Source organism: Copadichromis virginalis, linkage group LG23 (genome assembly GCF_057382275.1).
Source record: "Copadichromis virginalis isolate Kocher_CV1m ecotype Utaka linkage group LG23, C_Virginalis_male_GT1.1, whole genome shotgun sequence".
NCBI lineage: Eukaryota > Metazoa > Chordata > Actinopteri > Cichliformes > Cichlidae > Copadichromis > Copadichromis virginalis.
In genome coordinates this window covers 18,793,776-18,811,060 of record NC_140639.1, presented here as the reverse complement: position 1 = coordinate 18,811,060, position 17,285 = coordinate 18,793,776, and the positions used below count along the sequence as shown (strand labels likewise).

Below are 17,285 nucleotides of genomic sequence, written 5' to 3'. Positions count from 1 at the left end.
CCATCACTGATGCACCATCAATAGTTGAAGTTCTTACAGAAAAACCTGAACTGCTACTGGCAGGAATAAAAGCCCAAGATCAGGTTGAAATTTTGGAAGAACAGCATATCGGGACAACAACAACAGCACCAGCAAATAAAGTACAAGATGAGGACCTGATTGTGGATGAGGTGATGATCGCCATTACAACAACTACTACTCCAGTCCCAACTTCATCAGTAAGGCCAGATCACCACAGTAGCATTGCACTCTCACCAGAGAAGGACTCGCCATTCACTCGAGTGTCAGATTCAGTGCCAGATGATGATGATCTGATTCATCATGAGCAACTAAACCATGAAGAGCTTACTGTATCCTCAATAAGCACACAGTCTCCAGATGGTCTAACCCATCTGGTTCACAATGAACCAGCAGTGTTTCACCATGAACACACAAGGTATAAAGATATTACTAACACTTCAGTAATCACACCACCTTCAGATGCTCCTCAATCAAAACCAGCAGTGATTTATCATGAACACCATGAAAATCTTCCTGAAGCTCCATCAAGCACTCCTCCTCCATATGGTCCTCAGTCAAAACCAGTAGTAGCTCACCATGAGCACACAAAGCATACAGATCTTAATGAAGCACCAGTAAGCACAGAACCTGTAGATGGTCCTCAGTCAAAACCAACAGTTGTTTACCATGAACACCATGAAGAGCTTCCTGAAGCTCCAAGAAGCACTCCATCTTCAAGTAGTCCTCAGTCAAAACCAGCAGTGGTTCACCTTGATTATCGAAACCATGAAGATCTTCCTGAACCTCCAGTAAGCACTCCTTCTCCAGATGGTCCTCAGTCAAAACCGGCAGTGATTCGTCATCAGGACCATGAAGATGCTCCTGAAGCTCCAGTGAGGGCTCCGTCTTTAGATGGTCGTCAGTCGAAACCAGCAGTGGTTTACCATGATTATCGAAACCATGAAGATCTTCCTGAACCTCCAGTAAGCACTCCTTCTCCAGATGGTCCTCAGTCAAAACCGGCAGTGATTCGTCATCAGGACCATGAAGATGCTCCTGAAGCTCCAGTGAGGGCTCCGTCTTTAGATGGTCGTCAGTCGAAACCAGCAGTGGTTTACCATGATTATCGAAACCATGAAGATCTTCCTGAACCTCCAGTAAGCACTCCTTCTCCAGATGGTCCTCAGTCAAAACCAGCAGTGATTCATTATGAGCACCATGAAGATGTTCCTGAACCTCCAGTAAGGGCTCCGCCTTCAGATGGTCCTAAGTCAAAACCGGCAGTGATTCCTCATCAGGACCATGCAGATGTTCCTGAAGCTCCAGTGAGGGCTCCGTCTTTAGATGGTCGTCAGTCGAAACCAGCAGTGGTTCACCATGAGCATCGAACCCATGAAGATCTTAATGAAGCTTCAAAAAACACACCACTTCCAAAGGTTCCTCAGTCAAAACCAGCTGTGGTTTTCAGTGAGGACACAAGACATGAAGATCTTAGTGAAACCCCAGTACACACTCTATTTTCAGATCCACAGTCAAAACCAGCAGTCGTTGTTCCTTCCTCTGTGCAGAAAGTTGATGACCACGTTCCTGTGACTGAACTCCAACCTTTTGAACATGGTGTCTCTGATGTGCCCAGCATCGCTATCAGCTTTGATGTCTTCCAGTATGGCGGGGTGTCGATTGAAGGGGAAAGCAGTGGCTTCTCCAGTGGAGCTCAGGCCTCTGATTTAGATGCCATTGCATTGCCAACCCGACCTGGCAGGGCGTTAACAATTTTCTTCAGCTTGAGGGTGACCAATATGGTGTTCTCAATGGACCTGTTCAACAAGAGCTCCCCGGAATACAAGGCTCTGGAGCAGCGTTTCCTCCAGCTGGTGAGGATTCAAAGAATCATGACTCAGTGAATAGGAACCTTCCAGATTCATATGCCATGCTACTAACACATCTTTATCTTCACCTCATAGCTGGTCCCATACCTGGAGTCAAACCTGAACAACTTCCAGAACCTGGAGATCCTTAACTTTAGAAATGGCAGCATTGTGGTAAACAGTAGGATGAGGTTTGGTAAACCAGTACACAGAGGAGTCACCAATGTTGTCTATTTAATCTTGGAAGACTTTGCCAACACTGCCTATCAGACCATGAACCTCGCAATTGACAAGTACTCACTTGATGTTGAGTCAGGTAGGATTCAATTCAAATCAGTTCACCCAACAATTAGATGACCCCCCACCCCCCCCACCAACATGAGTGAGCACTTTGGGATAGTGGGTTCCTTCCTGTTACAAGGGAACAGGAAGGGACCTTTGGGAGAACCAGGCTCGTGCAGAATTACATCTAATGCTTTAATGAAGATGCTAATTTTGCCAGTTGTGGGTCTCTAAAACTGACACTGAGGTGTTATCTTTATTCTGAAAATATTCAGTTTACATTCATTAACAATAACTGTTTCATAAGTTGAAAATGTTTTTCTCTAAAACTACAGACCCTTGAATTTTAATACAGTTACTAAAATTATGAGATCAGCATCTTGAATGTATCTATCAGTGCCTTCCAGTTTTAGCATATTTCAATTATGATCACAGTGGGCTTCACGAAAAACAACATCCCTAAACTGATTAGGTGTTAGGGACAAACCAGGACACATTTGTCTTCTATATGTGGCGACTTAACCACAATGTACAGAATTAATTAAAAATTTTATCCAGTTGATTCATGGTTTTATGCATCTAAGGCTTGAATTTCAGGGTAAACAGAAACGATCCCTTCAATACCTATATGAATAAATAAATACCTTCAAAATCTGAACACATAAATTTATTTTCCAGTCATGTACTGATAGTTTTTCTTTTTCCAGTAAGTTATTTTTAATGTAGAATAAAGTGGAATACAGTCAGATGTGTTTATTGCTGTAGAGAAATGAAATCAAAGCTACTGTTTACTTGTGCACTTATTGCCATGATGCTCCTCAGACTGTTAAATCCTAAATTTGTATGTGCAGTGTCTGAGCAGCTCTGACAGGCTTCAGCTGTCAGGACTGCGATCTAATACCCGAGATAATCTGTCTGGCAGAAACGTGATCAGTAGCAGCACACACTGACTCACCCTGATGGGACATCATCATGGCCGCTGCTTAGAGCTGCTCCTTTGAGCCTAAACTGGTTTTTATAGTTGCAGTAACTGCAGGTCTTTAAGTGTAGACAGTGAGGATTCTTATCTGGGTTTTGAAAGGAGTGTAAAGACGTATGTGTTAAATGAAGCTCGTAAACAGGTGTAGGAGGGAGAAAAGGAAGGAGAAATCATTTTACTTGTTAAATTCAGATTAACACTGTGGTTCACTTTTAATTCTTTAGGTCTGTATACTATGTTGCTAAAATAACTGTCCCGTTTTCCTGAAAAGTATTATTTTTGTTTTTATGTAATTAGCACCAGGACATTTTTGCAGAATCATAACATTCAACGAGAATATAAAATGTCTCTAATCCTATGAGGAAGACAGTAGTTTGACAGGTCCAAAACTAAGAAAGTGGTGTAAGTTTAAAATAGTGGAATTTGGCAAAAAACAACAACTCTGAGTGGAACAATCACTTAACACATCATTAACAATTTGCCACCAAGAGGTCCAAAAAGAAAGTTTTTTGTTGCTGTAATAGTGTTTCAAGACTTACATGTAACCCAATCTGCCAGTCCAGTGACATACATGTTTGCATTTCAGCAGAGTTTAGGATTTATCCACAGAAGAATGAGATTTTATTTACTGTTATCGGAGGAATTACTCCATATTCCCTCCACCTCTGCTGCTGAGCTGTAGCTCTGTAATCTGTCTGAGCCAATCAGAGGAGCACCTCACTGCCTGATCACCCTAAGCTATAGCAGTGAGTCACTGCATCAGGACTCACTGTGTACATATAATCAGTTTACTCCTCTCATCTTCCCTGTACTCTCGAGGCAGGTTTTCCATTGCACAAGCACATGTCAACCTTATTGGGTCATATAAAGGTTAGTTAGGTTGGTTGTTCTTGAACTCTTAAGGATTTTCCCAAGATACAGTCAGGACTCTTGCTGCTGGTCTGGTGTCTCATGGGAAATATTTAAAGTCATTGATTGTTGTGTTAAAAAAGACTTGAAAAAGCCTAAGAAAAGCATCTAAGATTTTCCAGCACTTTCTAGGGTATGCTGAAGTACATAAACATAAACTGATTTATCCTTGTGCTGCTTTTGTCTTTATTAAGACCAGGCCAACAAACATTTTGTCATTTGAGTGCTGACCAGATGCAGACTCCTGAGGCCTGGAGTTTACTAGAGCTCTTTGAACCCTTACCTCTGTTTATGTAGGATGGCATCTTCTTCTCTTTCTTATGGTTTCATATGACACTGTGTCTTCTAATTGCTCCTTTCATTTTCCACTGTTTGTTCCTTAGGTGACCGGGCTGATCCCTGTAAGTTCCAGGCATGTAACAAGTTTTCCAGGTGTATAGTGAATCAGTGGTCAAGTGAAGCAGAGTGTGTGTGCAACGCTGGATATCTGAGTGTGGATGGCCTGCCATGTCAGAGCATCTGTGAGGTGCAACACGATTTTTGCCTTAATGATGGAAAATGTGACATCATCCCTGGCAAGGGTGCCATCTGCAGGTAAGAGAAAATTAAATATCGCTGTTCTTGTTTCACAATGTTTCTGTATTTTATGCCTCATTGGTTTCATTCTTCAGTATATTACCACATATTTAATTAGTTTACAATGTATAAATATACTGCAATATGTCTGCTTGTACCAATTTGAAGACTTTAAAATAAAGAGAAAACAGTCAGCTTTCTTCAAATAAAATGCATCTTTCTAAGCAGTTAATGTCCTGTAGATACAGATGTAGGTAGTACTTTTTCCCCATTGAAAGTAAAAAAGATCCTTTGCAGGTACAGCAGGTAGAAATGAGCTAGTAGTGAATTCTGGTATAAAGTATCTTTTATGATATGAAGTCAGTATTTTTATGCACGGTCTCTGACAATTAAAGATAAATGTTAAGAGAGGGCACTACCTCCAAAATAAAAGCTGCTTATATTACCTCGATATGTTTTTCTTATCAACAAAATTGCATTTTTAAGTTTTAACCTTTTTTGATTCGCATTATATATTTCTAAAATTAAATTGTCCTTTGTGGCCCTTGTGAATATGTGATTAATGTTATAACAAAATACAAGGCACTTTGTATGATCTGTCTCAGTTGTTCTTAAACATAAATACCTTTTTCATCTGCAAACAGCTACATAGCACTTTGGAGAATATAAATAATATGAACACAAAATGTTCCTAGGTTGAAGGACATCTGTGAAGCATTTAGATGTTCAGCTGTATACTGAATGGAAATTACAGCATTATATTACTTAATGTAATGCTTACATTACTGCTAGGCCAGTTCTAGAAATATTAAATAAAAGAGGGCTGAAAAAGCCTGAAAGCATACCATTAGACCATTTCAGTATAATCTTTGGTGTTTTTACTGCAAATTTGTACTACAAATTTGTAATCTTTGCTGCAGGTGTCGTGTTGGAGAAAATTGGTGGTATCGTGGTGAACACTGTGAAGAGTATGTTTCCGAGCCATTGGTGGTGGGCATCGCCATTGCCTCAGTGGCTGGTTTCCTGATGGTGGCGGCTGGGATTATCTTTTTCCTGGCTAGGTCGTTACAAGAGCAGTATGATGGGGAGGACACAGAGGACCCCTTACGGTACAACAATATCATTGGCGTTTTAACAACAAATTAAATGAGAAAAAATACATTTCTAGAAAGCAAACTTTTTGAACTTGCGTTGTCTTTCAGGCGAGGTGACAGTTTGCCAACACTTGAACGTGCCACCAAGTTCAACCCGATGTTTGAGAGTGACCCTGTTACTGCCCAGTACTACCGCCGCTACAATGATGACGTGCCCCAGTACTACCATGAGTCTGATCGCGGGCTCCCTCACTTCAGCAGCTCTGCCAGTGTAGGCGATTCTAAAGACCTCAGCAGTGAAGAGATAAAAAACATCTATCAAAACACCACACTCAGTAAAGAGGTAGGAAAAGGCAACATTTCTGCTGCGTAAAGCTGGGTGTCATCTGCATACAGGGGGAATTTGTTGCATTTGCAAAAAAATATGGGCCCAAAACTGAGCCTTGTGGAACACCATGAACATGCCCTCAAATAGTGAAAATGGTAGCTTAAATAAACAAGCTGAGTGTCAGATATTGAGTTGAAAAACATGAATTTCTATTTAGTTTTAGGATTTTGAAAAATTTATTATGTAGCATAGAATTGGGTAACTACTGAGCATGTTGTATCAAGAACAATAAGGGTGCTGATTTTATAACATCAGCAATGTTTAGAAAAGGAAACTTTTCAAGAGGACCCAGTTTATGGGTTTGATTTTTATAGTTCTGGATCACAGGGCAGCTGGTAAAGGAAGTGACTTTCACCTCCTACACAAAGCTTTACTTCAAGTAAAATCTATTTGACACCTCAGACAGAGCCGGCCAACTGTTGTGACATTTTTCTGGATCAGAGGTTTTCAGTCTCAGCAGGAGGTCTGTACTACGCAGACGGGTATTTTTACATGCAGGAACTCCTCATCCTCGTTCTTCCCCTCCTCTTTCTCCTCTAGACTGACTCTCACACAAACATGTTTTCTCTGTGCTGACCTCTAACCTCTCTGCAGGAGATTCAAGAACGCCTGAGGATAATCGAGCTGTGCGCAAGGGATCAACACTTTGCAGAATTTGTGCGACAGACTCAAATGTAAGCTTTTTAATTGCTGTTTGTAGAGTGAACATAAGCTGAAGGTGTGAACATCCAATTTAAAAAGAGCTAAAGAAATAATCTTCATGTTAGCTGCATTTTCTGATTAATCCTACTATGACTAACATGGAGCGAGGAATTTAATGATTTCTGAATTGCTAAAACGAGTGTGCAACCGGAAAAAAACTGAATGTTTCAATATAACTTAGAAATGCTTTGTACATAAATGTTAAAATGAAAAATACAATGAATGAAAGCCAAACTCAAACAAATCATATCCAAACTCCATGCCACTGGTAATGAGTTTACTCTGTAGGTTTTTGTGGTTAAGTTGATGATTTTAAACTCTCATCGTGAAGTGTATGAAAAATATCTTTTGTACTCCAGGGAAATAAAACCCAGTGAAACTTCCTCAGCGGTTACACTAACGGCCTGTGCAGAAGCTTCAGACCAAACAAACTGCTTTAAACTCAGCCTAATCTCCATCATGATGAGAGTTGAGTTGAGGAAAAACATTGGAAACATTTAAAAATAGCAGGAATGGTCTGGCGGGTGGCTTTAAACTATCTCTGACCTCAGATGTGCAGAAACATACAAACAATAATCCTCCTCCCTCTCTCTGCTCGCCTGTTTATGTTTCGGTTTAATTTGGTTTTTTTTTTTTGTGGTTTGGAAGTCGCCTGTTTGGACCTCATCAGTCAGCAGCCAAAACCAGCAAACTAATCCAATTTTCTCTTATTTGGTGGACCAGATTCCTGGAGAGGAGAGGGAGCTCCAGCACATAACCATCCAGCAGCCTCTGACCAGGTACCAACAAACCCACCCACTGAAATTTATTTACAGTACACTGGAAAATGTGACAGAGTTAAAGCTACAGGACAGCAGAGATAGTAATTATCTGAAACATATCCCCATTCTCTAAGGTAAAATACATGGCAAAGTTAGATCATTTCTGAGGATGAAGAGCGCGGTCACAGTTCCATTATGCCTACTGATAGTTACACCTCAGTGTCTGCATTTAACTGTAAATACAATTTTTGAACCACAGACAAATCTACACCATGTGCGATTCCTTCCTGTTGTCCTGATATTTGGTTGATCTTGGCTTATATTCAGACAATATAGCCAGACCCAGCCAGGAGCATTGTTCTAATTTTCCTCCTCTCATGACACATAAATCTTTTGCTTTTTTTCTTTTACATTTTTAATAAAGGTTTGTAGATTTCTAGGACTTGGTTTTGATTTCCAACCCTGGGCTGCTGCCGCTGTTTCCAATTTGTTTACTGATTTGTAACAAAACGGGCAAACTGTGAAAATGTCTGAAAGCAAAAGTGGAATAAAGTCAAATCGTTGGTTTTGGAAAATCTGAAAAATATTGGGCCACTAGGAAAATGTTGGCTAAGCTGATTTCATCTGTACAGGTCATGTACAGCTGAAATAAATGTTACTTCTACATTTCTTGATGTGTCTATGAAGATGACCATGTCTTAGGGAAATATGTAATTTGTTATTTCAGTTTTGTCCCAGAACATATTAAAGTTATATGATGATTATATGATGAATATGAAGATTAATATAGTGTGTGAATGTGTGTGTGAATGGGTGAATGACTGAATGTAGTGTAAAGCGCTTTGGGGTCCTATGGACTAGAAAAGCGCTATACAAATGCAGGCCATTTACCATTTAATATAGACTCAAAGTTCAGACTTTAAGTTGAACAGTTTAACAATAACAGTGCATAAACCATCCTTTATTTTCAGGGTCTCAAATAAAACTAAGGCTACATTGTTGATTTGTAACCCTTTCTGGAGAATCCTTTGCGGACAATGAACTCATTGACTAAACAAGTTATATCCTCTTTGCTTCACTTTTTGTTTATTCACGGCTCTTTTTGGCTTTGGTTTTGTCTTCAACAGTGAAATTTAGCTCCAATGGGTTCAGGTCTAATTGTTCAATATTCTACTGTTTCCCTACATTTGGATTAATGTGAACAGATAACATATTTTTTCTTCTGCCTTGTAACATATCAACATTAAACGGCAGCGCCACTTGAAGCCATTAATATCTATGCTTTCCAACTGTAATGTGTTCCAGCTCATGTTGTGCCTTTCAGGTCATGATTTGTTCCAAGTTACCTCCAGCTTTTCCTGCTAGAGGTTAATCTCTGATTCATTTTTCCAAAGAACGCTGTTCCTGAGCTCTATGCTTCTGTCGATACAGGAATCCTCTGGATTTTCCCTGTGAACTCATCTTTTTATATTAAGTGATTTTTCTGTATTCATGTACCTACTTCCTGGTTGCCTGGATCTTGTGAAGGGATTTTCCATGGAGATGGACTCATCACCCTCTGTTGTCTTTTGTGAAGGTCCAGGTTTTAATGTTGGTGAACTTACCAGTGTGTTGTTTTGTTCTCTGAATGAACACATTTGTGATTCATGCTTGCCCAATGTTCCCACTGTTTTCTCTGATGGATTTATTTTACTTGCAGTCTGAGGACATACTGTTTTGCTGCACAGATGCAGCTTCCAAATTCCTCACTTGGAACCATCTCCACATCTTCAATCTGCTTAAATGAAGAAGAACACACATTATGAATTTTGTCCAGCTTTTCATTGTTTTGCTCAGCTGCATTTGAGTGTCTGAAAACAGTCGACTATGTATACAAATACATTTAATTCTTCAATGGTTCTTGCTTTATTTCTATTAAACCCCTCAAAAAGTGAACTCTTACAAGAACTTTAATATTCTTTTGTAAATAGCTAAAACAGCAAAAGTTGTCTCAGAGTCTAACTATACATAGAACCAAAAGTATCTCCTGACCTCCCAGTCTTGACCAAAGAATGAGTATTTGATGGAAATGTAGAGAACAATTCTCACCATGTATTTCCTTAAGAGTAAGACTTTATCTAGAGTGGCTGAAAGGGATTAGCATCACTGCAAACATCTCAGCTTGGGAATTGTTTAACTCCTCAGATTTTCTTCTTAGATTTGCTGACATTCCTGCACAATAAAAGCTTAGTTTAGTTGTTTATGTGATGAAAAACGTTTCATTGACCTGCATAAATGTCCTAATTTCTCTACAGAAACCTGCCTTCGTCTGTGTGTTGAGGAAGGGAGTAGAGATGAAGGTGACCAAATGTTCAACAATCTTGGAGTTTATTTTCTAAGAAGAGTGTTTTACTTCTGAGGGACCTTGAAATGAACTTGGGATCCTTGAGGTTGCCTCTTCTCTTACCTTGAAACTTCAACTTTTCCTGTATTCACTGTGTTGCTTATTTATTCTGTACAAAGACTTCAGTAACTGCTTTTTAACCTCTCAACAGTTTCACAGCTGCATACCTCTGTCTTACACTTTCACCTTAGCTTAAATTCAAGGGTTTCTGATAATATCCCAACTTGCCTGTCACTGCTGTCATATTAAAGAAGCACGTCTGAAGTATAGTTTTTAATTTTTGCACCAGTAACATTATTTTAATATATGTCTTTTGGTATTAATTTCTGTTTTTCTGACGTGGTTTTTCGGACAGCTGTGACTTGCAACGCTCATCCCCATCAGTGCCTTTGCTGCTCTGGTAGCTTTTTCTGGGATATGATGTGTAGAATCTCAGAGCCCTTGTTTTAAATATATACATCACTATAAAACCATGCTTGAATCAGCAAAATTCCTTTTTTTTTTCCTTCTGCTTCATGTTCACCCAATCAGTCACTTTGCAAATGGGAATGTTTACATTTGTTAGTCAGTGCTTGCTGGAACATTAACTGATGTATTGAACATGCATAGCCTGTCATTGTGTTGTATATCTTTGTGAAGTTCAAGAAAGTTATCATTCTCCAAAAAGTTATTCTCTTCTTCAGAGAAGGCACCGTCATGTTCTGACAAGTCATAAGTCACTGCAGGTACTGTCTTCTTCCAGACTATCTATTCTTGAGGGTAAGTAGCAGACAGGTGCTGCTAATTAAATGCATTTTAGTCAGTGATCCTTAGTGAGTGTGACCTCTTCAAAAGCAAAAGTTTGGGCATTTTACTTGTCTTGGGCATTCAGATGTATGTTAACACAATGTCACAATCTTTAGAGGAGTGGACATCTCAGCAAATCTTTTTAGAAAGAAGAAAGACTCTTCTCTCTAAAAAGATTATGGCAGCACAGCTTAGGTTTGGAAAGTTGCATCTGATCAAACAACAAGACTCCTGGAACAATGTCCTTTGGACAGACAAGACCAAAGTGGAGATTTTTACCCATTATGCACTGCATCATGTTTGGAGAAAACCAATCATAGCACCTCAGCACAAACACCTCATACCAGCCGTCAACACAGTGGTGGAAGGGTGTTGATTTGGGCTTGTTTTGCAGACACTTGACATGGGGGCCTTGCAGTCATTGAGGTGACCATGAACTTGTCTGCCTGCCAAAGTATTCTAAAGTCAAATCATCTGTCCAGCACTTAAGTTGGATCATGCAGCAAGACAATGATCTCAAACACAGCAAATCTCCAACAGAATGGCTGAAAAAGAAAATAATGAAGGTGTTGCAATGATCCAGGCAAAGTCCATACCTCAACCTGTTTGAAATCCTGTTGTGGGGCTTTAAGAGAGCTGTGCAAAACTCAATGAGCTGAAGCACCATCAAAGAAAAGGAGTGGGCCAAAATTCTTACACAATGATGGGACATGATAATGTCAAACAGTAACCCATTACTTTAAGTTCCATCCATACATCTTGTAGAATCCCCCTCTAGAAGCCAGTAAATCATTGGGTTCACTTGGTTTTTCACAAAACTACACTTCTGTGAAAACTTTCTTCTTCTCATGACTGTAAGTTCCTCTCCTTTTCTCAAGAAATTAATATTCTTATTATTGTATTTGCACAAGTTACTATCTCATTTCAACACATTGTTTTCTACCAAGGTGTTATGTTTCTGATAAATATAGTACTTTATGTTTTCTTAAGGCAGTATCTTACTATCTTGCTTGAACAAATTCCTATCGTGTTTCAAGTAACTATTATTGTTCTGCCAAAGTAAAACATTATTTTACAGGTTACAAGTTACTGTGTTATTCAGACAGGTGACTGACTTGTTCTGAGAAGGTGTTGGTGGTCAAATCAGGTATTTTTTGTACTGACAAGTTACTAGCTTTCCCCAAGAAGTTATGGTTTTGACGAGGTATTATAATATTATGTAAATTACACTGAGAAAGTTTTGAAAATTTCATTCATTTGCTGTTATGTTTGCACAAGATGTTAACTTACATGAAAGCAATCATTTATAAAAAATTCACGACTTCCCGTTTTATGAACCAGGTGCTAACAGAGAGACAAATTATTATGACTGATGAAATAAAGAGAATAGAAGTTCTCATCTGCAAAACAGCCTCTTAAAATCTGTCTTTGTTTTCTCTTTTTAAGTACTTGAATTTTCTGTTTGTTGCTATGAACTAAATGATTTGTACTAACTGTAGTTGATAGTACAACCACTGATACTTGTTTTCATATATGTTTAAGCTTGGTGTATGTTTGTCACTTTAGAATGCTTGAATCCAAAACAACTGTTTCAAAATGTCAGTCGTGACTCAAATGGCTTCTCAACCCCAAAATTCTTCTTTAAAGCAAAGTTGATGGATCATGTTCTATTGTTTTGCATGCAGGTCTCGGGCTTTCTGTTTTCCTCCATGTTTTGTTTTGTATTGTGTTTTCTATGTGGTATGTACAGCCAGCACAGGAGGGCAATATTCTGACCAAACCTGAGTGTTCTAAATGTAAAATGTAAATTTCTGATAAAAAAAAAATCATCCTACTCAGAGTTTCTGTTTTAGTGTTTTTCCATAAATTTCCCACTTTTATATAAACTTTTACTATAAATAAGGATATTATATACCTTAATATTTTCTTTCTTTCTATCCAATTATTAAATCTGTCTGGCCACTCTGAAAGTTTCTTTATATTATTTATTTTTTCCACTGATTTAAAATAACCCTAACAAGCCATAATTTTTCACCCAATAATAGCGTGAAGAGAAAAAACTATTCAGACATGATGTGTAATTGTGAGCTAGCACAGTCACATTTTTCTAAAATAAAAGGATTTTTTTACAAAATCATTTGTCTCACAGGTTTTTTTTTTCCTTCTAATGAGAACGGATGAAATATACCACTAATGTTTTCAAAATTTCTGTGGTAAAGAATGTAAACTGTGAATTAAATATGTTATGCTTCAACTTACACTTACTAAATGCTGATAAACATAAGTGTTAACAGTGACTGACAGTCTGATGACACAAAGTCTGGATGTTCCAGTTGTTTTCATTTACAAGAAGGTTTCTTGTAATAACCCCTTGACTGCTGTCAGATGGAGGAATGTAACCGAGGTGAGCAAATACAGAAGGTGTCAGTCAAACTCATTATCACAACAACTTACTGACAGCAGAGGTAAAGGTGAATAAAAGCTATAACAACAATAAGATTTCAGGTTCATTGTCTATTTGTTTCTCCTGGTTTTAAATGTGATGCTTTCTCTTTTACTCTTTCTTTCTCTGTTTTCATTCTTAAAATTTCTTTGTGTAAATAGTTCTTTGATCCTTATATATACTACTACTACTACTACTAGCATGCATTTTATGTTACATTTTTAAACATTTTGTTGTTTTTTGTTGAAACGTTCTTATTTTACTTTCAGTATATGGAAAATATCTTTATTTGAATCTCTGAAAAATGCCAAACTTAAACAAGAACTGGGCTGAAAATCAGTTTACAACACAGCGGAGGCTCTGTCATAGCTCAGAGCTCCATTTCAACCAGTGGTGTTGGAGATCTTGTTTGCAATTATGAATGTCATCAAATTTTGATCCACCATACAATCCTATCTGGAAAGCGTCTGAAAATCTTGATTTTCAAGTTCTTTAGAACTATACAAACTTTTTGCCTGACATACTGTATTTCTGTGAAAACATGTTTCAATAAATCAGTGCACCTATTTCCCATTTTCCAAGAAAAATATAAAGGAGTGAGGGGTGACTCAAGACTTTTGCATACAGTACTTTCAGCTAACAGTCTTAGTGCAGAGAATGATGAGGCTGCTGATAGATCTCTTTCTTCATCATCTGACATACTAAATTCAGACACTCAGGGAGACTGATGACAAACAGATAAAGGAACAAAAGGGAAAATATTTTTGTATTTTTTCATCAGCTTCTGACAGAAGGAATGTTTTTTTTCCCGCCTGTCCCATTTGGTTCTTTTGCCAGGCGAAGAAAGATGCCCAACGGATTAACTTTACCAAAAGGACCATCCCGGCCTTGCCGTATTGGTCCATTTGATTGAACTTTGTTTTTATTGTTTATTTTATTTTATTTTCACTTGCTACACACGGGACAGACATGACTGGAGGAAAGAAAAGGGAGAAAGAAAGAGGTAGGGAAAGAAAAACAGTGGGGAAGAGGAACGGTGATAAAGGGCAAAAAACAAACAAAACAAACAGACAAAAAATACATAAATATATATCGATCACCTGTTGAGAAAGAAAAAAGAGAAAACAAGCAAAAAAGAGAGCAATATAATAAACAACATCATCATGATAATCTATGTGAATATAACAGTAAATACTAAATATTGGATATTATTGTGCAGCACGTAAGATCGACAGCACACAGTGTGCTTTGAGGTAGGATCCAAAAAGGGTGTAGTTTGTGTGTGTGAGCACCCGTGTGTACACCTGTGAGCATGAGCGCGCTTGTATTCAAAAGGTTCCTTCATGTAATGATCTGCTAGAGGGTGTGGGGAGCCATAGCGCCGTCCTCCAGGGCATGAAGAGATGGAGGAGATCCAGGCTCCAGACATCCAGAGACCCTCAGAGCACAAGAGACCAAGGAAGACCAACGGAGGGGCAACCGTGCCACTCTCCCGGAAAGAGCTGAGGAGAGCCCCAGATGAGGGGTCACAGCAGCCACAGAGCAGGGGTTGCAGTGACGTGCCTGTGAGCTCCGCCGGCAGCCAGCTGTGCCAGAGTGACCGAGCTCCAGGCCAAGAGGCCGGGGGCACCCCACCCCCCGAAGGGGCCCGAGCGAGCCCCAGGCTCCAGGCCCCGACAAGCAGCCACCAGGAGTGAGCCGGTGCGTACCTGGACGCCCATCCCCGGACACCAAGAACCACGAACGCACCAATGTCTGAGGGCGTCTGCCACTGGCAGGGGGAGTGGTGTTGGGGGAGTGTGTGTGTGTGTGTGTGTGTGTGTGGGGGGGGTGGGGGGGGGGTGTTGTGTAATGCTAAGGGTGTAGTGGTGTTTCAGCAGGAAGCCTCTAAGCATTTTGTTTTTGAACTTTCAGCTGTCAGGAATGACTGATGTCTGCTGGACTCTTAAACATCACAGGATCCAAATCCCCGAGCAGTTTGTCCTTGATGAACATGTTTATTTCCATAGTCGATACTCTGGAAACTTTCAGCCCAAATGTGTGAAAAGCCCTCATTTTCTCCTCCTGCTTTCTATTTTTAGTTTTTCCATAGCTTGCTTTTGATTTGATGAGAAAATTTGCTGCATGTTTTGGATGTTGTCCTTTCTCCCTCCTTCGTGTTTTTGATTTTCTGAGCACTCGTGTTTGATGGACCTAATAATGTTCAACACTTCTTCCTCTCTGAGCTCAGACACAAGTTGTTGTCAGCTTGTTTTGGGCTCATTTAGGGTCAAACAGACTTTTAGACTCCAGGAAGAAACAGAAAAAGAGTGTGGGGGTGCCTACTGGGGTCAGCGGGGGAGCTGGCCCCAGGGAGGCGCTGCTTGCCCCTCCCTTTCTTCCCTCCCCATCCTCAGCTGCCTCCCTATCCTGGATGTTAAACTCAATTGTTACACCTGGTAGAGCAGAACGCTGATCATTTTATTAAAGATGAAAGACTTTAGACAGTTTTTCAACTCTCAGTAATGCCATAGTGATCGTTTGATATATGGACCTGCAGCGGAGTTTAGACCCTGACACGGCTAGTGACGTCAGACTGAACAATCGCTCTACCACACCCACCCACACACGCAGGGCTTGGGGTGCAGGTATGTCACCAGGGTGCAGGGGAGGCACTCCTCCTCCGTCCCCTTCTGGCCGCCTGTGCCTCAATTTTATTCTGCAACCTAGACATCCACATTACTCACACTCTCACATAACACATACATATAGGGCCTTGGGGGTGGGCACGTTTTACAGCATCCAGAGGATGATCGGTGTATTCCAACCCACCTCTGGCGCTGGTGCCCTACCCTCAATTTTAAATGCATTTAGACACTAAGGGTTTTCGGGAGGAGCTGTGCTGCTCTCTGAGAGGAAGCAAGTACCCTGCTCTCCTGAGTTTTAAATGCACTTTAGAACAGCACACAGCAACACTACATATGAGCGGGCGTAGGGATGTTTGAGGTCTTCACTCACCCCGGTTCTGTTAGCCGTCAGGGCTGGGGTGCTGGGAGGAGGTGCTGGCCGTCAGACTGGGGTCTGGGATGCGGGGCCTCCCTGCTACTGCAGATAAGGAGGTGGTCCGCTTGCCTCCACCCCAGAGAGAAGGGTTACATTTCCTGGGTCTAGGTGTGGCTTGCCCCTCTGAGGGTGGGGGTACCTGGACCTGGAATATAGAGTATGTTTGGGGAGTGTGACTGTCTGTGCAGTGTCTATTTGTGTCTGTCTACACGTTGGGTGAGTGCCGAGTATTTGGTTGTGCATATGGGGTGGGAATGCACGTCTGTGTCCGCGTGTGCCTGTTCGTCTGTGTCTATATGTCAGGTTGGGTCTTAGACTCAACCTCTCTGGGTACATCTCAGGCCCTCTAAAGTACGGAGGCCTATCTCCCCTCACCACACTCCCTGCCGGTGGCTGATGCCCTCAGACGTTGGTGTGTTGGTGGTCCTTGTCGTCTGGGGCTGGGCGCTCATGTATGTACCGGCTCACTCCTGGTGGCCGATTGGCGGGCCGGGCGCCTGTGGCCTGGCTGGGCTCCTTCCGGGGGGTGGGATGCCCTCAGGCCTCTGGCCTCTGGGCCTGAAGCTCGGTCCTCTCTGGCACAGCTGGCTGCTGGCAGAGCCCACGGGCACGCCACTGCAACCCCCTCTGGCCTCTGCTCCATAGCTGCGGGTTGACCTCTCGTTTGGGGCTCTACTCAGCTCTTCCCAGGAGGGTGGCACCGTTCCCCCCCTTTTGGTGGTCCTCCTCGGGTCCTTGTACTCTGGGGCCTCTGGATATCTGGGGCCTGGATCTCCTCCATACCTGCTTCACACCCTGGTGGACGGGGCTATGGCTCCCCACACTCCCTAGCAGATCGTTACATGGAGAAACCTTTGGAATACAAGCATGCTGATCCACACAGGTGTGCACACAGGTGTACACACGGGTGTTCACAGACGCGGATTGCAGCTTTCTTGGCTGCTGCCTCAAAGCACATTGTGCGCTGTCTATCTTGCGTGCTGCACAATATCGTTTATTATTTCGTTTCTACTGTTATCTACTGCTAGCTAGTTTATTGTGATGGTGCTGGGGTTTTTTTTATTATGTTGCT

General features: G+C 41.0%; 1 protein-coding gene across 1 annotated transcript in view; it reads left to right on the top strand.

Moving 5' to 3' along the window:
• Positions 1-10,219, top strand: part of LOC146680603 (uncharacterized) — a 34,434-nt gene extending 24,215 nt beyond the window's left edge. The window contains exons 14-22 of the mRNA XM_085447802.1: positions 1-831; positions 1,003-1,874; positions 1,965-2,184; positions 4,422-4,632; positions 5,535-5,723; positions 5,817-6,051; positions 6,691-6,770; positions 7,522-7,577; positions 9,854-10,219. The exon at positions 1-831 is cut by the window's left edge and continues 912 nt beyond it. Of these exons, the coding sequence (XP_085303928.1) occupies positions 1-831; positions 1,003-1,874; positions 1,965-2,184; positions 4,422-4,632; positions 5,535-5,723; positions 5,817-6,051; positions 6,691-6,770; positions 7,522-7,555 (2,672 nt within the window). The 3' untranslated portion in view covers positions 7,556-7,577; positions 9,854-10,219. The remainder of the gene's footprint in view (positions 832-1,002; positions 1,875-1,964; positions 2,185-4,421; positions 4,633-5,534; positions 5,724-5,816; positions 6,052-6,690; positions 6,771-7,521; positions 7,578-9,853) is intronic.
• The last annotated feature ends 7,066 nt before the right edge of the window (positions 10,220-17,285 follow it).